The sequence below is a fragment of the Dipodomys ordii genome, unplaced genomic scaffold (genome assembly GCF_000151885.1).
Source record: "Dipodomys ordii isolate 6190 unplaced genomic scaffold, Dord_2.0 Scaffold57, whole genome shotgun sequence".
NCBI lineage: Eukaryota > Metazoa > Chordata > Mammalia > Rodentia > Heteromyidae > Dipodomys > Dipodomys ordii.
In genome coordinates this window covers 12,731,284-12,755,796 of record NW_012267273.1, presented here as the reverse complement: position 1 = coordinate 12,755,796, position 24,513 = coordinate 12,731,284, and the positions used below count along the sequence as shown (strand labels likewise).

Genomic DNA, 24,513 nt, shown 5'->3' with positions numbered 1-24,513 from the left:
TGGTTTGCAGGGCTCCTCTGCTGGCGAAGTTACTGGGGTTTGAACCAGGGCCTCGTGCTTGTCAAGCTGGTGCTTTACCAGTTACACTACGTCTTTAGCCTTCTTTCTTGCTAGTTTTTTTAAAGAGATGGAATCTAGCTAACTTTCCTGCCCCTGCTCCCGCTCAGCTTGATCCTCTCGATCTTACTCTTATCTAGGACTATAGGAATGGGCCATCTGTGCCCAGCTGATTTAAGATTTTTAAAACTGAATTTGCATCTATGTTATCAGTTACTAGGGTTCTTCTATACCATCATGTTCTTGGGTATTAGAAGTGGGGGTCTGAATAACCTAACTATAAATAAACAAAAATAGACACATAAAGTAAGTATATGAATATAAACATAAATAAAAGAGCAGAGGAGCCAGTTCTCCTGTTTTGCTGATTCTGCCTCTTGTTCTCCACCTCTAGCACTGGAGCCCCCATGGTTCAGTTGCAGACAGCTTCCCCATCTCCTTGCACCTCTTTATGACCCTCAGTGTGCTCTGGCCTTAAATGATGGAGAGCTGATGACTCTTGAGGATGCAAGTTCTTTCTTCATATCCCAGGGAGCTCCAAACTTACATAGCCTCCCCTTCAAGATCTTCACTTGCATTTCTGCAAAGCATCTCACACTTCACAGATCCACAAACCCATCATCTTCACCCTGAAACCTGCTCCTCCCTCAGCCTTCATCATGTCAGCCAATGGCAATTCAATTCTTCCATTTGTTCTGAAACAGATCCTTTGTGTTTGTACCTGGCTCTGCCTTTCTCATACCATGTCAAATCCAACCTGCAATCAAATCCTGTTGGCTCTATTTTCTAAATACATTCTGCTGTGGACTGTCTCAACACCTCTACCACCTGGACAATTGAAATTACTTTTGGCATGGCTATCCTGTCTCTACTCTTGTTCCTAACCCCCTCCCGAATAGGCAGGTAGCCACTTCACATAAACCAGAATGAACTGCTAAATCTATGTCAAATAGGTCAGTTCTACATAGATGTGCCCAACAGTTTCCCATAGCAAAGTATACATTCTTAAGTAAGGACTACAATAATGTCCATCTAATACTCCTACTTCTCTGCCTTGTTACTCCCCACTCATGTCCCCCAATACACTGGTTTTCTTGCTGCTCCTGTGCATGGACTGAAGTCACTCCTGCCTTGCTATCAGGCCCTGCAGTGCTGTGCCTCTGCCTGGCAAGTCCTTACCACAAGTATCCATCACCGATGGCAGTATAACAATCAGCCCAACAGCTAGTGCTTCAAACAATAAGAATCTTCCTCTTATTCATAAATTTTCAAGTTGGGTAGGGCTGTGCAGTAGTATAGCTGTGATCTATGCCCCATGCCCCATACTCCATGGGGTCAGCTGGGTTTGCTCACTGCCATGCCTTTGTAGTTGAAGCTGGCATGAGAAGACACCTGGTCTTCCTCAGAATGACAGTTGGGTTCCAGGGGGGGCCTCTCAAGAGGATCACATCAAACACACTGGCAGAGTGAGCTTCAGAGGGCTATGTGCCACCTACACTGTAGTGACAGCCCACCCAGACTTAAAGGGAGGGACACAGTGCACCTCCTAATGGAGGAGAGTCATTGTCACTAGGTAAGGAAAGCAGGTGTGGTGGGAACTAGTCATGTGGACAGTTTTTTCATTTTGTTGTTTTAATAGTGAATTCTCCTGGAAATGCTCTATCAGATTTGATTTTAATATTAGTCACAAAGCTCTTGACCACATGTGAACACTCCATTCGTATTTGTCAGGTGAGTATGGTGACACAAACCTGTAATCCCAGACTTGGGTGGCTCAGGCAGGTGGATATTGAATTCAAGGCCAGCCTTAGGCTATACAGGGAGTTCAAGACTGGTCTGAGTTATGTAGTGAGACCTTGCCTAAAAAGAAAAAAAACTATTGGTATAAAGATGTAAGCAAATGGATAAATCATCATCGTAGCAAAAAGATGTTGGGTAATGTTTATAGAGTCTTTTGTATGCCGAGCACTGAGAAAAACATGGACACATAGTGTCTTTCTTCATTTCCCCTTCAACTCTGAACTATGGCTCCTATTTCACAGCAAATTTAGGCTTAGAAAATTTACACAGCTGCCAAGAGGTAGGGCTGAGGTTCAAAGCTAGGCTTTAGCCACCAAATGCTTCTTTGGGATACACGCAGAGTCAAGGCACACATGTCTGTCTCTTCCACCCAGGTGTGGAGAACAGCTAGCGTGCCGTGATCCTAGTCACTGCTGGAGCGCTGGGGAGGGGGTGCGCAGGCACCTAGGGCATCCTTACAGAGGTCCCCTGGACAATCAGTGGCTATGTCCACATCATTTATTTTTCTCTCCCCCTCAAACTTCTCTTCTAGTCTGGGTGACTGTCTATGCCATCACTGTGGAAACTCCACAGGGCGCTCTTCGGGCTGCCCGGGGAAAGAGTGTCACCCTTCCATGCACCTACAGCACATCTGTGCTCAACCGGGAGGGACTTATCCAATGGGATAAACTTCTAAGGAGTCATTCGGTAAGGCTTCTTAAAAAGTTGGAGGTATTCTGAGAATAATTATCACCTGATCGGGACAGGACTCCCTTAGAAAGCAAGTACCAGAGCCCTTGAGTGAATGTGAGCTAGGTTAAGCCATGGCACCCAGCTGGGGTGGATGGGAGAGTGGTGAATGTTGCAACTAGAGGAACCAGATCTTATCATCTTTTCTTTGAAAAAAAAATCCCCCTTCCACTGGGCACCACTGGTTCACACTTGTAATCCTAGCTACTGCAGAGTCAGAGAGCTGAGGATCAAGGTTCAAACCCAGCTAAGGCAAGAAAGTCTGTCTTTCCAAAAAGCTAGAAGTGGAGCTGTGGTTCCAGTGGTAGAGCACTAGTCTTGTGCACAAAAGCTTAGGGAAAAACAATGCCCAGGCCCTGAGTTCAAGCCCCAAGAATAGCATAAAAATAAAAAATTCCCCTTCCTAAGGATGTATCTCCATTGACTAGTTTCAAATGACTTTGATTGCATTGCATTCTTTTGTTTTGTTTAGCATATACTCTGATGCCAAATTTCATTTTAGGGAGTGGTTCCCCCACTCCACATTTGGAGAGTTTTGAAGAATTTAACTTTTCTGTTTTTCAATAGATAACATAATCCCACAGCTTGAAAAATCAAAACATCGTCCAAAGTTTAGCGTGAGAAGTCTTATTCCCATCCTACCTCCATCCCAGAAGCCCTGTTCCTCCACTCTGATTCTTCTGTGGCCTGCCCCTAGGCATAGATGCTCACACATGAGACCTGACCCTGCACTGCCACATTCTCTGCTTTCTCCCTTGCCATGCTGCACCTCACACTGCAACCACTATCTGCTCTTGGAGTCTTCCTCTCTTGTCTTTCCCTTGGAGCTCTATGAGAAACCCTTAGCCCTTTGGATAAAGTTACATGGGGGTTTGCCATGTCTCTATACACTTACCTTGAGGGTCTCCATCTACCCATGTCTCAGTGAACATCTCTATGTCATTGACTCTCAAATCTTTGCCTCAGATGCACTTGCAAAACCCCTACTGTGCTTTTTCATTTGGGTGACTCTCCAGAGCTAGAGGTACTCACATAGAGGAGGGATATTGGTTACCTTCAAAGATTCTCCTATGTGTTTCCTCTCTTGGAAGGGACAGCAGCCAAACATCCAAGCCAAACCTCTCCCTGAGGACTGCCACTTCTAGCTCTGCACATTAGACCCATTTCTAAATCTCATGGGCTCTCCCTCCTTGCATTCCATGAACTCTGTTCACCCTTTCTGTCTCCATTGCCACCACCTGATAACCCATCTTTCCACACCTGAACTGCTAAACTGATTTCTTGACCAGTCCCCTTTCTCCAATCCACTTGTACACAATGTGAAGAGATATTTTACAGATACTACTCCCTAGTTCCTCTAAGATAAACTACAAACTATTAAATTCTACATACACGGCGTCTGAGATGGGCACTATAGCATCTCTAGAGTTCAGGTTCTGGACCTAGAATGCCCAGGCGGCTCTCAGCTCTGCCATTTAGTTGTGAATGAATTGGAAGGAATCCTTTACTTCTTGCTGCCCTGCTTATTTTTTTCATGCAGAAATGGATATAATCATAAGACCTGTATGTGGGGTGTTGTATGTGAACACAGATAGTATTAATGTTGTAGTGCCAGCCGCCCACGCTCACCTCTCATCAATCCATCACTCACACACCCACTTTTTTCCCTACTGGACCATGTGGGGCTGATATGTTCCTTTTACTTGTAGGTCCTTCCTGTGGTTCTCTCATTGCCTGAAATGTCCAATGTCTGTCACATTAATTCTCCTCCAGTACACACATCCTCCACCCCCAGTCCTAAGCCTGGCCAGTTCTTAGTTGCTTTTTTTAGTTTCAGTGTAATTACCACCTCTTCAAGGAGGTCTTCTCTGATTTCTCAGCTTAGAAGTGAAACCTTTATTCTCCTGGAGTCTCAAAGTCCATGGGAAAATGTTCTAATATTTGGTGGCCTGCTACTCTTAGAATCCTTTGAGGACAGAACTCATGAATTATTCATCCCTGAACACCAGGCACCTACTAGATGCTCAATAATAATTATGGCTAGCTCTTGGAGACACTTACCCTGTCAGGCAAGCCTTAACTGCTTTGCACAGACTGTGTTTTAATCCTCACTACAGTCCTGAAAGATAGGTGTTATTATTACTATCGCTTTTGTAGAAGAGAAAATAGAGCCACAGAGGTGCCCAGCATTTTGCTTGAGTTTATTAATCTAGCAAGTAATGAAACAGGGATTTCAATTGAGGTAATCTGGCTTACACACCTGTATTTTTAGCCATGAAAGTCATGCTGTTTGATAAATGATGAGCGGATCAATGAATAAATAAATTCCAGGGACTAGAGTCAAGACTAGACTCACCTTAGGGTGAAGACAACTGGCCTTTCTTCTTCCTATTAGGAAAGAGTGGTCATCTGGAAGTTTTCTACCAAATCCTACGTCTACGGGAGTCGTTATGAGAACCGTGTCAATATATCTGCCAACGCAGAGCAGTCGGATGCATCTATCACCATTGCCCAGCTGACCATGGATGACAATGGCACTTATGAGTGCTCTGTCTCGCTGATGTCAGACCTGGATGGCATCTCCAGGGCACGAGTCTCCCTGCTGGTCCTTGGTGAGTGTCTCCATCTCTTTCCTCAGGGTGGGAAGATGGTAAAGGCAGCAGAAGCTGTGTGATGTAGATACAGCCATGAAGCCCTGGGCAGCAGTGGCCCAGTCTATCTCAGGATGACCACTGCTTCTTCCTGTGGAGCTGATGGCCTACAATGGTAGCTTGTTCTCCAAGACAGACGAGGCAGACTGGCAGTGGTCCCTTGCTCCATCTGCTCTTCTTCTCCCGCATCATTTCTTCTCATTTCAGTCCAAACTCATCACAGAGCAGAAAAAGAAAATGCCTAAATCCTATCGCAGACTCTCATGTGGCTTTGTTGGTACTCAGAGGTTCAGATCATGGCTGTCTTAGGGGTACTGTCCTTTTTCCCTGTTGTCATCTTAATGTAAATTCAGCTATTCAAGGGCACTATCTCCCTACCCTTTCAACCTTGATCAGATTCTATTACCTTTGAAATATAACTTTTTTCCCATACAAAAGACTTGTTGGAATTTTTAGCTTTAGAAGAATAGGGAAAATATTCTCATTAAGGGAAAATATTCTCATTCTCATGCCTGTAACCCTAGCTACTCAGGAGGCTGAGATCTGAGGATCACAGTTCCAAGCAAAGTCTATGAGACTTATCTCCAATTACCCACTCAAAATCTGGAACTGTGGCTCAAATGGTAGAGTACTAGCCTTAAGTGAAAAAGCTAAGGGATAGTGCCCTGGCCTTGAGTTCAAGCTCCAGTACAGGCACACACACACACACACACACACACACACACACACACACACACACACATCATTAGGTAAATGAGGCCCAGAGAAAGGGAGCAACTACCTGGAAACTAGTCATTGGAAAGGTTGTCTATGTCCAGTGCCAGTGGACCGTGGCTCTTTAAACCAAAACAATGGATTCTTTTACCTTTTTTCCTCTTTACATTATTTGATAAAATTTTATTTTTAAAGACTTTTTGGAAGCATTGTAGTGAGTCAATGCAATGCAAACTAGTACTGTATAAATCATTAAGATGGTCTTCTACCCTGCCACTATGATATAGCCAATGGTAAGATAGGTAGGTGTTCTTCCAGAATCTTCCCCATGCCCTTTCATGTTGCAACCAACTCTTATACGTATTTTTCTCATTCATCAAACAAAAATGGATTAAATAAAAAGATCACTCGCAATTCACTTTTGCTTAAAAATGTCCCAGGCACATTTCTCCTCATCTACATTCAGATGACCTGGGAAGAGATACATAGTCTATCTTATGGATGTACTAGGACCTGTCCAGGTTTTCCTGCTGGTAGATTGTTTGTTGAGTCAGAATTCCACTAAACAGCCCAAGCTATCCTTGAATTCATGATCCTCCTGCCTCAGCCTCCTGAGTGATGGGGTTATAGAAGTGCAGCATCACTCCTGGCATCATATTGAGGACTCTGTGTGTGTGTGTGTGTGTGTGTGTGTGTGTGTGTGTGTGCAGTACTATCACATACCTGTTCCTCTATAGATATGTGTATATATACATATATACTTGGGATACTTTAAACTGCTGCTATATGGGTTGGCAGGAACCTGTGTAAATACTGATGTCTGATTCTGCCTCTCTACAAGTGCCTGCTATATTTTAAGAGGAAGAAGCTAACTGAAATGGTGAAGAACACAAGTCTAATTTGATATTATGGAAGTTGTTAAACCAGTGTTTTGTTTTTAAAGAGATCACTTTTCCCCTAAACGTTAATAAAGCCACTACATTCTTTCCTAAAACTGTTCTTTCCAAATGGCTTTTCAGCCACACTCTTTTAGGCAGAAGGGATTTAATTATATCTGGCAGCCCACTCTGGTGTCATGAGCGGGAAGCCCCTCAGCTCTGGCCGCAGGGGACCACCACCTGTCTAAACATCTGTCATGGCTAAGGCCACCAAACCCTGGGACTCTCGCAGAAGGAAAGACCTGTGTGCTCGCCAGACTCTGGCGCCCCCTGCCGTATATAGTGGTAGTTGCAGGCGTCCAAGAGGCCCTGAAGTCCAACAGGTTCTTTTTTTTTCCCCCTCCTCCCTGGATGTCAGCTGACATCTGTTTTTGTTTGGGAGGTAAGATCTGCCACCTGAGAATCAGAGAACAAGCCCCTCCAGGTCTTAAGCCATGGGATACTGCTTCAGCCTGAGCCTGAGCCAGAACGTAGGAAGCCTGGCTTTGACGGCTGGGAGTGTCAATAAGGGAGTGCCTCTAATTAGTTCCGGCTGGCTCACCCCACACCTGGCTGGCTCTTAGTATGAAAGCAGATGTCAGGCATACCCAATCACAGCAGCCTGTTTCCACGAAGAGTGACTGCGGTTGCTGGGTGAAAGGGAGAGGTGTGTTCTTGGACAGCATCCCCCAGCAACCCTCAGGGGGGCTGAGACTAGATTGACTGTTAATGCCCAGTGACTGTGCACCTGGACGACAGAGGCGGCAGCATTGTTTATGGCAAGCAAGCAAGCTCGTGAAGAACATGAAGGAAGAAGTTGAGGGGATGGCCTGCCACCCAAGGCTTTCCGTAATAGCCCTCTCCACATGGGTTCTCCTTTGCTCAGATCCAAATATCAGTCTTCATGCTGCTTTTGCTTCTTATCCTTTGGAAATGCAATGGCATCTCTCCTTCCTACCAGCACCTCCACCACCAGCCTTCTTTACTCCCCTTGCAGGTCACAGCCCATGATGTGACTGGGTCAGTGTTCAAACCTGCCTCCCTGCCTTGCCGCCTGCCTTTTCCCTTGTGTGATCCCTTGTCTTTTGCCTCCACTGGGTTTCTTGACTCTCTTACTATGTCACCTCCATGTCCAGGCTGACAGGCATAGAGTGGGTGCCAAGTTAAGGTCTGCAGAATGGCCTGTTCCACCTATGATGTGTTAATGAAGCTAGGAGAAAAGCCTAGTCCAGGAGTGTCAGAAAGGCTGGGGAATCAAGGGGGGACTGGGGCTTTGACAGTGGACTTCTGGGTTTTGTCACCTCCTTTCTGTGGCCTAACTTTCCTCAGCCCTGTGTCTTCTGCCTCACCTGTCCCTTTGGTCCTATCTAGCTAGTGTTATTCTCTGCTGCTTTTAAGGGTTCTTCCTATCATCCATCTGATTAGGTGGGGTGGTAGCGGCATTTGATCAGCAAAACATGGGGAGAGGGTTGTGCCAAACCTATAGAGAACATGCCTAAGAAGTTACAGTTGAAAGGCCTAGCTGAGCATTTTTAAAAAAGTATTTTGTTGTTATCGTAGAGGTGATACATATGGAGTTACAGTTACATGAGTCAGGTAATGACTTTCACAATAGAAAAAAGAAGTTACAGTTGAAGGATTGTCGATCATTAGGTAACCTGTGATCAAATCCTGATAGTCGTCTGCCTGCAGCAGGGGCTAAAATAATGCCATCTGGCCCTTCATGGAATGCATTTGTTGTCTGCTACTTTCTCAGAGATTCCCTAAAATGGTGCAGATGAGTTGCAGGCAGGGAATGCTTGCATGGGTTGGAGTTGCAGGGTCTGGAATCTGAACAGCTGGGTTCTAGTCTTATTTCTTTCTGCTAGGACTTAGGAACAAGTGTCCGCTCTGGGCTCCACTATCTCCTCTTTATCGTGGCTATGGTCGCCTATCTTTAAATTCCCATTGCTCTACAAAGCTCTCAAAACTATACCTATGAAGCCACAACCAGCCACAGACGCTGCTCAGATGAATGTCTGCCTCTTGGAGAGGGACACAAGCCACTAAAGAGATATTCTGGAGTGAATCAGTTTTATAGTGTTATATCTTGCCACTAAGCTGTGAATCTCTCTGCCTGTGAATAAACAAGACTCTGTATGTGGGGTACACACGGTGTGTACAGGCATACATGCACAAGCACATACGTGCCTTGGGGTGGTGGGTAACTCTCTCCAAGCCCCTTTTAATTTGTGCCTTGTTTTTTGGTGTCTCCTCTCCACAGTGCCACCCTCCCCACCAGACTGCAACATCAAGGGAGAAACTGTGATTGGGAACGATATCGAGCTGACTTGTCAGTCAGCAGAAGGCTCCCCAGCCCCTCAGTACAGCTGGAAGAGCTATGACACCCAGAACCAGGAGCGACCATTGGTCCCACCAGGTGATGGGGGTGTGGCAATCAGGAAGATGCAACTGACTGGCTAGGGCTGCCAGAGAAGATAGACGCTGACCCATTAGACTTGCTCTTTTCCCCTGACCCACACTTATATTATCTTGGGCCATCCTTCTAAGCACTAGTTTCTTATAATACAGGTATTTGTGAGAACTAAAGTTGGCTCATGTAAAGCACTTAGCAGAAACATGTGATGAGTGCTGCTTTATTTGTGATATTCTCCATTACTATGTAAAATCACTAAGGGGGATTTAAACTTTGCTGATGATTATGTGCTAAAGTGTACATTTGAGGCCCTGAGATTAATGTTCATCTGCACCACATCGGACCACCTCAGAGTCCATGGGGCCCTGTGCAGTAAATCCAGCACTTTTTACATTCCTCCCCCATCACACCGCCATTCACAGGAAGGAGGTGGCAGATTCAGCTGTAGTTGCCAGGAGATCCATTTTTGTACTGACTGGGCAGCTAGGGATTTGACCTTTCCATCAGGAAACAAACTGGAAGAAACAAATGAGTCATACAAACATTCTACTGTTATTAGCCAGAGCTGGGTGGTGTGCAGATTCCTGGGTAGAATCCCTGGCTACCTGTGATTCTGCCCCAGATGCCCTGCTGCTTGTACCAGGGGCTGCTAAGGTTCAGGAAAGACCAAGGCCTGAAAGAATGGTTGGATTTAACCAGGAGGTCTCTCAGTTCAATGGAAAAGTAGGAAGGAGGTGAAAATGAAATCCTGGGATAGGCTTTCTCTGGAGTTAAGTGGAGCTGTTTGGGGTGGGGAAAGGATCTCATGGGTCGGGGGTGGGGCAAGTTAGCAGATGAGCAGCAAAGTTCATCTGTCAAAAATGGTGGTTTCAAACACTCCACCTGCCCCTCATTTGGAGACAAAACAAGGCCTTCTTTAAAAACAGAGTAGGTAGAACTCACTTTACCTTGCATAAAATGAGAGCTGTAATAGGAACTTCGGTAAGCTTCTGGTTTTGTTTACATATTTCGGGTTGGCTAAGTTTTACTGAGTGGCTGGAATTTTGTGGAAACCACCTGGCAGTTTAGGGGACTCTGACCTTCAACTGCTGGCCTGGGAATGACCTGGGTGTAATAATTCCAGTGATGATCCCAAAATACCGGTCATATCTTTCTTCTAGAGTCAGACCCAGAGTGGATGATTTTAAGGTGACAAAGACCATGGTGGGGTAAGGAAGAGGACGGGTTAAGCTTTCTCCAAGGAGAGCGTGGTATAGCATTGACACCATGGTCTTAAATACTGGCTCTGCCACTTTTTAGCTGGTTGACATTGACAAGTTACTTAGCCTCTCTGTGCCTTAGTTTCTGTAAGATTAAATCAAAGTATGTGTTCAGTACTGTGGCTGGTTGATGGCAAATACTCAACCCTAGGGATTATCGGCTATTATTGGAGTTGGATCTCTAAAGATGAGGAGGTTAGGTTGGAGAATGCATGAGAATCACTGTTGGTGGCTACGGGATAGGGTGCACATATGCAGGAATGACGGATAGACTGTTGTTAGGAAAGGATATAAGACAAGATCTCGAAGGGCCTGTGCATCAGCTGGGGATGTTGGCCTATGCTCTATAAACCTCAGGCTGTCTCTGGGAGTGGCAAAACGGAGCATCCAGGACATAGCTTTCCTGCCTCTCCCAGGAAAGACCACTCTAGCTGTTAGGAGCACAAACCTAGTAATTCCAAAAGGGGAGGATCTGGAGGATGTGTGTGCTGGTCAGCTTCTTGTGGAGACTTGAGAAAAGATTCCTCTGGACTCATGGTTGCAGTGGACTCTGTCTGTCATGGCACACATCCCAGAGGCTAGAAAGGGAGAGGGAGGAGCGGGAGAAGGAAGTGGGATGGTGTCACTCACGTTCAGGGCCGGGCTCCCTCATTAACCTAAACCTCCCTGGAAACGCACTCACATGCACTCCCAGTGGTGTGCTTTACTAATCTAGGCACTTCATCCAGCTAAGTGGGCCGACAAGATTTACTATCAGAATATGAGAGATTAAAAGGAGTCTGAACAAAATCTTTATCCAGACTCACATACAGATTTTCTCAGTCAGAACTGAGACCTGGTGACAGAAGAGAAGGTGATGAGTGGTAACCACCCATGCTTCGTGTCTGGGTGATGTAGTGGGCACAGGGTGCCCTTTCAGCGCCCTTTGTGCTCACCTTTTTTGGACTTTAAGTATTTCAGTCCACTTTGGAGAGTAGGCTTCCTCCATCTTCCTCCATCCTCATTCATCTTCCTCTATATGAACACAGAACTTCCAAAATCAGAGACTGATTTCTTTCTTTTCTTTTCTTGGTGGTACCAGGACTTGAACTCAGGGCCTCAGACCTGCTTGGCTTGCTTGGCTGGTGCTCTACCACTTGAGCCACATCTCCAGCACTGCTTTTTCCTGGTTAATTGGAGGTAGATTCTTGCACATTTTTCTGCCTGCGATAGTTTAGATTCCCCCAGCCCTTTGGATCTCAGCCTTCTGAGAAGGTATTATTACAGGTGTGAGCCACTAGGCACTTGGCTGAGATTGGTTTCTTTGACTTATCAATGAGTGGAAACAAAGTAGCAGTGAAAAGAACAGGGACTCTAGAATCAGGAAACAAGGATTTGAGTCCTGACTTCTTCCCTTTGTCACTCATATAATCATCTGGGGAAAAAAAAACCCAGATGATCCCAATGCCACTACCTCCTCCAAACCCATGAGGAGATGGGGGAGATTGCATGTACGCTCTGAGCATACTTTGCAAATTGTGTTCCAGCCAACTGAGGTCAAACACTCAAGGAAGAGGAATCAGGATATCAATGAAGGTGGGAGGAGTAATTGTGGGGGCAAGGGCACTTTAGCAGAGGTTGTGGAGGGTGAGGAGGGTTCAGGCAGGATCTTGGTGTCTGGGTATGAGATGGCAGTACAAGCTTATTAAAAAGCCAGGAGAGGCCAGGTGCCTGTAGCATTTGCCTGCAATCCTAGCTACTTAAGAAGCTGAAATCTGAGGGCTGAGGTTCAAAGCCAGCTAAGGAGACAAATCTGCTAGATTCTTGTCCCCAATTAGCCAGCAAGAAGATAGAAGTGGTGCAATAGCACTTCTTGGCCCTTTGGCTAAGATCATGTGTATTATCTATTCTTATTAGTTTAATGTCTGATATGTCCTCTTTCCAAGGACAATATATGTATATATATTTAATACATTTTATTGTAAAAATACTGTACAAAGGAGTTACAGTTACATGAGTAAGGTGATGAGTACATTTCCTATTGAGCATTAATGCCCCCTGCCCCCCCCACACATGCGCCAAAGTTGTAAAGTTTGTTTTCAACATAGTGTCTTGTACATCTCATTATTACAATGGGTCAACCTGTATCCCTATTTAAACCTTTTGATTTTTTCCCTTCCCCTCTCCAAATTAGAAAAATATATATACAAGATGCAGGGCACTGAAATCAAATACAGTGAAAACAGGGGTTACACCATGGGGGAGGAACATACCAAACCAACAAAAAAGTCACATAGTACATTATACATACATTAAAAACAATAGCAAGAAAAAAAACATTTGTTTCCCTTTCTTGGGGTTCATTTCACTTAGCACACTTAGCATCATCTTACATGGTCATATGTACATAACTTTTGGACCTTTTCTGCTTGTCCTAAACATATACTAGCTATTACAAATAAAGGAAACCATGGGACCTATGTTTCTTTGGGCCTGGCTCACTTCACTTAATATAATTTTTTCCAAGTCTTTCCATTTCCTAACAAATGGGGCAATGTCATTCTTTCTGAAGGAGGCATAGAATTATATATATATATATATATATATATATATATATATCACATTTTCTTAATCTATTCATATGGGGGGGGTGCATCTGGGTTGGTTCCATATCTTAGCTATGGTAAATAATGCTGCGAAAAACATAGTTGTGCTGGTAGCTTTAGTATGGTCTTGTTTGTGATCATTTGGGTAAATGCCCCAAAGTGGGATTGCTGGGTCATAGGGGAGCTCTATGTGGAGTCTTTTGAAGAACCTCCATATTGCTTTCCAAAGTGGTTGAACAAGTTTACACTCCCACTAACAATGCAGTAGGATTCCCTTTTGGCCACATCCCCTCCAGCATCTGTTATTAGATTTCTTGATTATAGCCATTCTAACTGGGGTGAGGTGGAACTTCATTGTTGTTTTTATTTGCATTTATTTTATGGGTAGAGAAGTTAAGCATTTCTTCATGTGTCTATTGGTCATTCTTATTTCCTCTTCAGAGAAGTTCCTCTTTAAATCTTTAGGCCACTTATTTATTGGGTAGTTGTTTCTTTGAGGATTTGTTGTTGGAGCATTTAATTTTATGAGTTCTAAGTACTTTTTAGATATGAGACCCTTGTCCGTTGTATGGCTAGTGACTATCTCCCAATCCACGGGTTATTGATCATGCTAACTGTACAAGGACAATATATTAAATGGATTTTTTGAGCTAGGCCTGGTACCTCCAGGAGCGGTGCACCCCTCCCAATTAAAAAAAAATAGAAGTGGAGCAAGTGATAGAGTCCCAGATGTCAGCAAAAGCCAAGTGAATGCAAGGCCCTGAGTTCAAACCCCAGCAATGGTGTATACACACACACACACACACACACACACACACACACACACACACACACACCAGTGGGATTAGAGGGGAAGAAAAGCTTGATTTGTGATTTGGGGACTTATTGGAGAGGACTCCCCATAAAGCAAGAAGTGTGGGAGGCAGAGGTTGTGCTGTGCGTTTCTCTTCTTGACCACAAGGTGTCACTAGTGGAGTGGAAAGAGTTTTCACTAGCTTTCAGAAAACAGTCCTTTTCCAGAGCCAAGGGCAGTCCTGTATCTTGGGATGGGCTCTAATGCATCCCAGAGAAGCTTCTAGCATCCACTATCTGTTGAAGGGAACTCGGTATGCTAGAAGATCCTGTGAGCCTTACCCTCTAAAACAGTGGAAACCCCACACCATCTCTACAATTCCTTAGCATGCTTTCAGCATGTAGGCCTAACAGATACTGTTATATGTAACAAAATCAGTTAGTTTAGGAAATGGAAACATTAATGCCATGAACCACTCTCTGGTACTTGTTGGGGTATTTTAAAATGACAGAAAGCCTTGCCCTTACAGATAAAGCAAAACAAAACCGTACTTAACCCTACCTCGGTAATTGCTGAACTTGGTTTTAATCACAAACCCTTTCTCCTACCATATATTAGTACTATATGTAAGCAATGTTCCAGAAACGCTTTGAGGTCTGGAATTCCAAAGCTAGTTGGGCTCAAGGTTTTAAGGGAAGGGATTGAAGGAACTATTGTGTTTGTAAAAAAGACAGTAAGAAAATAACCCCGATTGAAGTGTTTCTCTCACCCCCACCCCCCACCCATCTCTTTCTCCTTCTGAGTACTGGGGTTTGAACTCAGGGACCATATTTGCTAGGAAGCTCTATCACTTGAACCATGCCTCCAACCCTTTTTACTTTTTAGTTTTTTTTTAGACAGGGTCTTGTTCTTTCTGGGGCTAGCCTTGAACTACAACCCTCCTACTTATGCCTCACACATGGCTGAGATTACAGGGATGCACCATCACCCCCAATTTATTCTCTTTTCTTTAGAAAGGCTTCCTCTGATTGGTCCAATGAAATTAAATCTTTTCACTAGAAGCTCAACTAGTACCTCCACTTGGAATTGGAACCACCCATAAAACTACCATTGTTGTGTGTCTGTCTTCCTTTGTAGAAAGGAAACCCCAAGAGGAGGGGGGGATCCTCTTCATCTTATTTATGACTGCGATGTTTTATAGGTTTTCTGTATTGGAAATGAAATAGTGTATGTCATGTTAAAAGAATGTATTGTTAACTCTTCCAGAGAGTTCTAGACCTGTAGAAGAGTTTTGTTCCAGCTTTCTAAACTTTTTTGGCCTTGAGCAAGTCACTTAGCTTTTGAAAACCCCCAGTCGCTTCTATGAGCAGGAATTGGAAATTCTTGTCTCACCCTCCATACAAGGCAATTGGAGACAAAAGAGCCTCCTGAAGACATTTTCTGAGGTGCATGTCCCCCCAAGGAACAGATCCAGTCTTCCCAGAGCATGGAGGCGGGGACTGGTGGGGTAGACCGCGACTCTGGTTTTGCTCATGGGGCTCAAGAGGAAGCTGGCATGATTTCTGAGCCAGATCTGTAGCCCTGTCACCCTATTGCAAGGTTGGACTTTTTACTAAAGTTTAGGGGCAGCTTCTGAGATGTGTGCAGGGCAGTGACAGATCCTGTTTGTAATTTTAAACCTCTCCTATGGTGAGGAACCAGCTGGGAGCAGCAGGCTTCTCACGAGGCTGCTCTGCAGTTGGGTCTTAATTCTCTCAAAACAGCAGTTATGACAAAGCATCTTTGAGGATCGGCCATGCATATATGTCTAAGCAGAAGCTCTCCCTTCAAGGTGAAAAAATTCATAGAACTTTGGATATCCAGCCCGTGCCCCTGGGTTCAGGATCAGATGTGCATGTGGAATGTTTGATGTGAGGTTCATGATAGTGTCTTTGTATGTGTAAGTATATGTGTGGTATGTGTATGGCATTGTGTACAATATGATGGTATCTGTTAGTATTGAGTGTACTGTGTGTACAGTGTGGTGTGAGACAATATCTATGGTATGCAATGGTGTCTCTGTGTGTAGGTAGGCATATGTGTTGCATGTGTGGAGTGGGGTATGATAGAGTCTGTGTGTACGATGTCTATAAATGTGTTTGTGGTGAAATCTGTGAATGTGTGGTGGGTGATAGTATGTGTATGATGGCATTTGTGAAAGTGTGCGGTGTGTGATTGTGTGATAGTAATATGGGTGGTATGGGTAGAGGTGTGATAGTGTCTGTGTATATGGCACATGATGGTGTGCATGATATATCTGTGTATATGTGTGTATAGTATGTGATGGTGTCTGAGTGCGTTGTGTCTGTATGTGTGGCATGTTGGTATGTATATGATGGAATCTATGAATGTGTGCAGTGTGTGTGATGATACCTGTGAATGTGTGTGGTGTGTGATAGTGTCTGTGTGTGGCATGTGATGGTGTATGATGTGTGATAGTATGCGTATGACAGCATCTGTGAATGTGTGTGGTATGTCATGGCATCTGCGTGTGGTGTGTGGTAGTGTCCGTGTGTGCATGTGATGAGTGTGTGTGATGATATCTGTGAATATATGTGTGATGTGTGGTGATGGCTGTGTGTGTGGTGTCTGTGTCATGTGTGGTTGTGTGTCTGTTCAATGGGTTCTGTGTGAGTAGGGTAGGTAGGAATCCCTGTGTATGTGACAGTGCCTGGTTGGATTGTAAGCTCTCTGGTGCTGGGCCTTCTCCTGCCTCCAGTGGCTGGTTGAGAGACAATTCCCTGAGGTGCCTCAGTCCCCACTCTCTATGTTAATGCTCCACACCTCACTGCTGTTCTTCCTGCAGTCTCAGGCCAGACTCTCCTTCTGAAGAACCTTACCACAGCCATGTCGGGCTACTACACCTGCACCTCCAGCAATGAGGTGGGGATGGAATCCTGTGAGATCACCGTGGCCGTCAGACCCCGTAAGACCCGGGTGAAGAGGGAGGGGTGGGCGGGCCAGGGCTGTGCTCTGGAGTCAACAAAAGGTATACACAGAGCCTTTGTAGGGCCACCCCCACGAGAGCTGTGGTGACCTAGGCAACATGACACGGGTCCCAGGCCCCCCCTTGCTGTGAAGCTTCTCCAGTGTTCTAGAAGTAGAGCTGGGGACAGACATCCAGGGATCTCTGTAGTACCCCCTGCCCAAGTCCCACTCTGTGAGCACAGGGGAGGGTCCAGAGCCAGCTGCTGCAATGTAGACTCCAGCCCTAGGTGTAGTGGTAGGGAGCATCTCTAGCCCAGCTAAGAGCTGGCAGGGCCACCTGGGGTCTTTTTCAGAGACTAGATTAAGATGCAAAGCCCTTGGGTCTGTGTATCCATATCTGCACCTCCATCCTTTACTGTTGCAGTCCTGTCTGCTTAAATTCCTTCAGTGTTACCAGAAACTAGCACTGGCAGCTCCAGCACAGGGCAGCAGAGACTAGAGGAGCCAGCTTTGGTGTCCTACAACAGCTGTTCTGGCTCCTCATCCATCTCCTTTGGTGCATAGGGCTGAGTGGAAGGCTGGGCTGGTACAGCTGCTCTGTTCTCTTGCAGCCTCCATGAATGTGGCCCTGTATGCGGGCATTGCAGGAGGGGTGGTTGCAGCCCTCATCATCATTGGCATCATCATTTACTGCTGCTGCTTCCGGGAGAAGGATGGGAAGACCGAGGCGAAGGATGCAAAGAGGTTAGTGTCTAGGCGTGTGGCTGCTGGATGGGCTGAACAGACTGGAAATAAACACCCCAGCTTCTCAAGGAAAAACCCACTTACAACACCTGGCGGACAGTTATTGTTGTTGCCACTTCCCTTGTGTAGCTGAAAACAGAGCAATGTGCCCAAATCATAAAGGATGAGCTGCAGTCTCCGGACTTGCCTCTGCCATCCATAGTTTTCCAGCCTCTGGTCTCAGTGTGAAGTGTCCTGTGGCAAAGCTAGTTCCAGGTATGGGTGGGAACCCCTGTACTCACAGTAGAGCAAGTTTGTGGTAGCACAGTGTCTATTTTCCAGGGAACTGTTATATCTGGTGGGCAGGCCTGCAGGTCTGGTGGCTGTTTTAGATCCAGCTTTTTGGGGTCCCAACCAACTGAAGGCAAACCTTTCCCTTGTCCTAACTGTCTGCAGGAATCAGATCGCTTACCAGCAGCCATCAGAGCAACTGAGAGAGATTTCCAGAAAAAGAGAAGAGGAAGATGACTACAGACACGAAGAGCAGAGGAACTCTGGGCACGAATCCCCTGACCCGAGCATGACAGAAGCTTGCTGAAGGGCTGGGGGCAGGCAGGGAACTATTTCTTGTTTCCCCATCTTTCCTCCCTCCCTAAGCCCCATTTTCCTGTCTCCCCACCCCACCCACTGGAAAGATGCTTGTGCTGTGTCTGCTGCTGGACTGGCCTGGCTTGACTGACAGGAGTCCACCTGTGGTGGGTCCTACTAACCACAACATCCTATGATGTGCTGCCTAGCTCAGGGCCTGGATCTCTGTATATGTCAGGCTGCAGCCCCAGCTGCCCTGTAACTGGCAGAAGCTCCTGGAAACTCAGTAGTGAGCACAGATGCTCCTACTCAGAGCTTCCCACAGAGGTGATGCCAGCCTCAGGAGGGTGGGATCCTGCCTGCTCTCCAGCATGTCTGCCCCCAAGGGGAGCACCTGCAGGAGGCTTGTACACCAAGTATTTTTGCTAAATGAATGAAAGAATAAATGTGTATGTGGACTCTTCATTGTTAGTCCTGCATAAGTCTGCTCTTTGTGTAGAGGCTCACACTGACTTGGTCTTCAGCTTCTAGTCCTTTCCTAGCCTCCTCTCCCCAGCAGAGACCATACATACCCTGTGGGGATTATGTCCATGTACCTTCCATCTCTGCCTGCCAAAACTGGGGAGGGGATTGGAAGCTTGACTCATCAGTAGAGTGACTGTCTTAACAAGTAGGAGGTCCTGAATTCAAACTCCTGTACATACACATACACACACACCACCACCACCAAAAACCCACAACAAATTACGTTATATATCTTTAGCTGAGTGCCAGTGGCTCATGCTTGCAATATCCTAGCTTCTTAGTTACTCAAGATGGCTGTGGTTGGAAGTCAACATAGTGAGATTCCTTCTCCAAAATAATCAGTAAAAACATGGCCTGCATATATATATATATATATATATATAAAATTTTTTTTGGGGGGGGGTCTGGTCGTGGGGCCTGAACTCTGGGCCTGGGCACTGTCCCTCAGCTCTTCAGCTCAAGGCTAGAGCTCTAACATTTGAGCCACAGCACCACTTCTGGCTTTTTTCTTTTTGCTTATGTGGTGCTGAGGAATCGAACCCAGGGCCTCATGCATGCAAGGCAAACGCTCTACCACTGAGCCACCTTCACAGCCCCTGCATATATATTTTACTCATCAACTCCTTTGTTAAATGACAACTCCTTTTACAACTAGATAAAAAAAAAACCAGACTAGAGCTGTGGCTCATGTGGTAGAGCTCCAAATAAGTAAGTGGCTCAGGTGGTAGAGGTCCATATGAGGAAGCAAGCTAAATAAGTTATGAGGCCGAGTTCAAACCCCAATACTGCCAAAGACCATTGCAGACCACCATTGTTTCATTTTTCCTGATCGCCCAGGGATGTGAGATGGTTTTATTGCTTTGTTTTGAACTGGTCCCAGGCAGTCATCTGAATGTATGCTTCCTACTCTAATAGCAGAGGGGATCCTGGCCAGGCAGGGCCTGGGCCTCACAGCTCTACTCTCCCTGGAGTCAGGTGGTCTTATATGGGACTAATTTGAGAGGGTGAGCTTGCCCTCTGTTCCCCCTGATATAACTGTATATCAGACTTCATACACTTGCCCTGGGAGCTCATTGTTCTCATTACACAGAGCTAACTTTGAAACTAGGTTCATTTTCACTTGATGAAGTACAAATCTTTGAATGGAGTTTTGCATATCAAAGCCCCATCAATCCTGTTCTCCTGGAGCTGTCTGAATTTTAAATTGTAGTAATCCAGCTGAACATTGATTGGCTAGTGGGGTCTTCAGAGCTAGGTGATCGAGGGCTTGTTTCAGGAGTCCATTTCCTAACCTCATTCACATTGCTCACATTCCTATCACTAAATCTTCATACTCACCCATGCCTTTAAGCCATATCTGTTACAGTGGATGGATGGCAGAGGAGCAGACTAGGAGAACTCTTCCCCTTGCCTTCATTTTATCACCAAATAGTAATTTGTTCCTCTGCTCCCTATTATGTCAGAAAATGGCAATTTGATTCTTCCATTTGCTCTGGACAAATCCTTGTATTTGTCCGTAGTTTCTTTTCCCCTCAATCCCTCAAATCCCCTTGGCTGTACTTTCTAAATACATTCTACTATGGCATGTCTCAATACCTTTACCATCTGACAACTGAAATTACTTTTTGCATGACTATCCTATCTCTACTCTTGTTCCAGCCCCCTCCTGACCAGAATGAGCTGTTAAAATACACGTCAAATAGGTTAACAGCTTCTCACAGCAAAGTATAAATCCTTAAATAAGGACTACAATTATGTCCTATGTGATACCCCCACTTCTGTGCCTTAATACTCTCCTCTCACGTCCCCCAATACACTTGCTGTTCCTGTGCATGGACTGAAGTCACTTCTACTTTGCTCTCTGGCCTCTGCCTTGCAAGTCCTTACCACAAGTATCCATCGACATGGCTGTCTGTGCCCATCACTGATGGTAATAGAACAACCAGCCCAAAAGTTAGTGCTTCAAACATGTAGAGTTGGGATGTCATTTTTTCTCAAGCACTTTCCTGTGCTTGCTGATCCCCTATTGAACTCCTTCATATGGGTGACGGATTGGTGGGACATCATTTACCTTCAAACAGCACCCAAACATCCAAGCCAAGCCCCTCACTGTGAGGCTGCCACTCCCAACTCTGCACTTTAGACCCATGTCCAAATCACATGGGCCCTCCCTTCCTCATTTCATCAGGTAACTCACCTTTCCCCACCTGAACTACTAAACTGATTCAATGCCTACTCTCAGCTCTGCCATTAGGTGTGAATGAATTGGAGAGAATCCTTTACTTCTTGCTGCCCTGCTTATTTTTTCATGCAAAAAATGGATATAATCATAAGACCTCTACGTGGGGTGTTGTGTGTGAACAGATATAATACTGATGTTGTAGTGCCATCCACCCAGGCTCACCTCTCATCAATCCATCACTCACATCCACTTTTTCCCTACTGAACCAATTGAGGCTGATATGCTCCTTCTACTTGTAGGCCCTTCCTGTGGTTCTCCCTTTGCCTGAAATGTCCAGCATCCAGCACATCTATTCTATTCTAATACACACATCCTCCACCCCTAGTTCTTAGTTGTTTTTCAAGGTTCAGTGCAACTACCACCTCTTCAAGGAGGCCTGCTCTGACTTCCCAGCTTAGAACTGATACCTTTATTCTTCTGGAATCCCATAGCTCATGAGAAGATGTTATAATATTTGGTGGCCTGTCATTTTCCCAATACTCTGAGGGTAGAACTCATGAATTATTCATCTCTGAACACCAGGCACCTACTAGATGCTCAGTAATAACCATGGCTAGCTTTTAGATACACTGTCAGTTGAGTTCTAACTGCTTTGTATAGATTGTTTTAATCATGATTACAGTCCTGTGAAACCAGTGTTATATTACTACAACCTCTGTTTTATAGGAGGAGAAACAGAGTCACAAATTGGTCAAGCATTTTACTCAGATTCATTAAATTAGTAAACTGTTGGAACTGAGATATGAGGTAGTCTGGCTTGAACATTTGTGTTTTTAGTCCCTATTTTTAGCCACTACAGCCATGCTGTTTGATAAATGAGTGTAACAATGAATAAATTAATTCCATTGACTAGAGCCAAGAAAATAAATTGACCTTAGAAGTCAAAGGTTGTTATTATGATGCCTTGTACATGATAGCTGCTCTGCAAGTACTGAGCGAGCCTCTAATTCTAGCTACTCAGGAGGTATATAAAGGAGAAAGGAGATTTGAGTTAGCCTAGGCAAAAATTAGGGAGATTCTATCTCATCAAACCAACCAACCAACCACAAGAGCTGAAAGTATGGTATGAGGCCCTGGGTTTAATCCTTAGTATAGATGTGGAGTAAGAGGAATACTGGTTGAATGACTAATAAGTGAGACTAGAGAATGTATTGGAATGGAACCAAGGGGAAAAATGCCAGAGGTTTCAAAGATGAGTGTTGGGCCTGAGATTTCTCCACTTAGTCACAGGTACTTCTGTGGTAGGAACTGCCTGCCCCCAGCCTCTGTATTCCAGTATTCCCATTCAAATTTCTTTTCTGGTTTTTTTTTTTTTTTGTCGGTCATGGGGACTAAACTCTGGGCCTGGGCGCTATCCCTCAGCTCTTCAGCTCAAGGCTAGCACTTTACCTCGTGAGCCACTTTTTCTGCTTATGTGGTGCTGAGGAATCGAACCCAGGGCCTCATGCATGCAAAGGAAGCACTCTACCACTGAGCCACCTTCCCAGTATTCCCACATTCAAAACCAAAATTTAAAACTACAGACCTAGACAATAAAGGACCTCACATTTGGGCTGTAGGAATGGTTGATGAGGGTAGTCAGGACAGGCTTTACCTCTCAGGAAAGAGTGGTCACTGGAAGCTTTGAAAGTTTTGGTTGATGAGCTTATACTAACAGGTGGTTTTTATTGGCATTTGCCAATGACTAATGATGTGGAATATCATTCCATGCTGTCTATTCTGTTCCAAAATGCCACCTCACTGCTAACATCTCCAAAGGGGAGTAATACTATGTTCTTCCATGACAAAAGAGATCAAAGGAACATGCTCTTCATTCTTGAGCCTTTGTAGATAGGTGCTAATCTCATTCATGAGGGAAAAACACTTAAGACTTACTTCCCTAAAGCCACACCTCTTAATACAAGTATAACATTTGAGACTACATTTCAACAGGAATTCAGACGGAACAGAAGTTTATAACCACAGCAATCCCAAATCATTCTTTTTAATGTGCCTAAGTCAATGGTTTTGACATCTTTGTAGAAAATTAATATATTATTTATGGATTCTCAGTTTTATTCCATTGATCTCTACTTATCTCCTTATGATTAAGATCGCTTTTAATAATTCACTTAATTGTTTATTGCTGCCACTAAACTATGAGTTCCTCAAGCCACACTTATAACCCAGTATTTGGTATACTGATCAAAATTTAAACACTAATTTTGGCAACAGTAAGAAGATAGTCCACAAGAAAAGTGGCCCTTTATGTCCAGAATAGACCTTACAAGGGGTTTCTGAAATTCTGGCAACCCTTTTCCACTGGCTATGTCTTCTCTTCATTCACTGAACACTCAGTGAGTTTAAACCCCAGCATTAAAACAAAAGTAATAAAAGAATATGTGTTATTAAGAAAAGCCTTCCTTTCAGCATCCCATGAGACATCAAGTGATTCTGTGAGATCAAAGGGGCCAATGCTTTGGGTCAAACTCCCTAAATTACAATGCTGTCTCTGCTATTGCCATGTGTGGTCTTAGACTGTGGTTCTAAATAAATATCTTTTCTTCCTGGGTTACATAATGCCCCACCCTAGATTGAAAATATGAGCTAGTTTAGGTCAATCACAAACAGGGTAGTTGCCTGACTCAGTATGACATCTGCTTGATATACTTAAAGGTTCTGTGAACCGGGAAACAGTCTATCTAGCCATGTGATTTGGGGTAAGTTATGTAAGCTTTCTCATTTTGGGTTCTCACTCTTTAATTGCTCCTTTTGTCAAATTAAGCTTATTTCAAAGACTGTGTGTTTGTGTGTGAGGGGGGGGGAGGAAGAGAGGGAGACAGGGAGAGACAGGGAGAGAGAGAGAGAGAAAGAAAGTATGTATATGCACCAGTCCTGTCCTGGGACTTGAATTCAGGGCCTGGGTGCTGTCCCTGAGCTTTTTTGCTCAAAGCTAGCACTCTCTCTCTCTTGAGCAACAGGTCTACTTCCAGCTTCTTGCTGGTTAACTTGAGATAAGAATCTCACAGACTTTCCTTCCTGGGCTGGATTCTAACCATGATCCTCAGATCTCAAGCTCCTGAATAGCTAAGATTACAGGCATGGGCCACCTGGTGCTCAGCCTACTTAAAGATATTTTTAAAGAAGTAAAATTTTTTGTTAAAGGTTAATTTTCTTGGTTACATGAAAGACAAATAGCCTGTATGTCTCTAGGATAAGATTCCCATTTCATTATAGGAAGAACTAGCTAGATTAGTACTATTTTAGAATTTTTCACAAAAGATACCTGACTTATGTAACTGTAACCCCTCTGTATATCACCTTTATCACAACAATAAAACATTTGAAAACCTTACATTCCACACATTAATTTATTTTTTTAATTTTTATTTATTTTTTATTGTAAAACATTATTAATTTATAACATTCCCCAAAGAAGAACTTTGAAAATGTTGAGACTTTTTTTGTCTAAGTGTTGAGATTTGAACCCAAGGCTTTTGCATGCACTAGGCAGGTGCTCTATTACTCAGCTACTTACATGCTCATCCCTTCAGCTTTTTTTTTTTTT

At 44.5% G+C, this 24,513-nt stretch overlaps 1 protein-coding gene across 1 annotated transcript in view; it reads left to right on the top strand.

Annotated features, from left to right (window-relative positions):
- Gpa33 (glycoprotein A33 (transmembrane)) overlaps positions 1-18,209 on the top strand; it is a 30,467-nt gene extending 12,258 nt beyond the window's left edge. Inside the window, exons 3-9 of the mRNA XM_013021747.1 lie at positions 452-568; positions 2,390-2,544; positions 4,982-5,198; positions 9,132-9,287; positions 16,767-16,886; positions 17,500-17,632; positions 18,068-18,209. Coding sequence (XP_012877201.1) covers positions 452-568; positions 2,390-2,544; positions 4,982-5,198; positions 9,132-9,287; positions 16,767-16,886; positions 17,500-17,632; positions 18,068-18,209 — 1,040 coding nt within the window. The remainder of the gene's footprint in view (positions 1-451; positions 569-2,389; positions 2,545-4,981; positions 5,199-9,131; positions 9,288-16,766; positions 16,887-17,499; positions 17,633-18,067) is intronic.
- Positions 18,210-24,513: the final 6,304 nt, after the last annotated feature.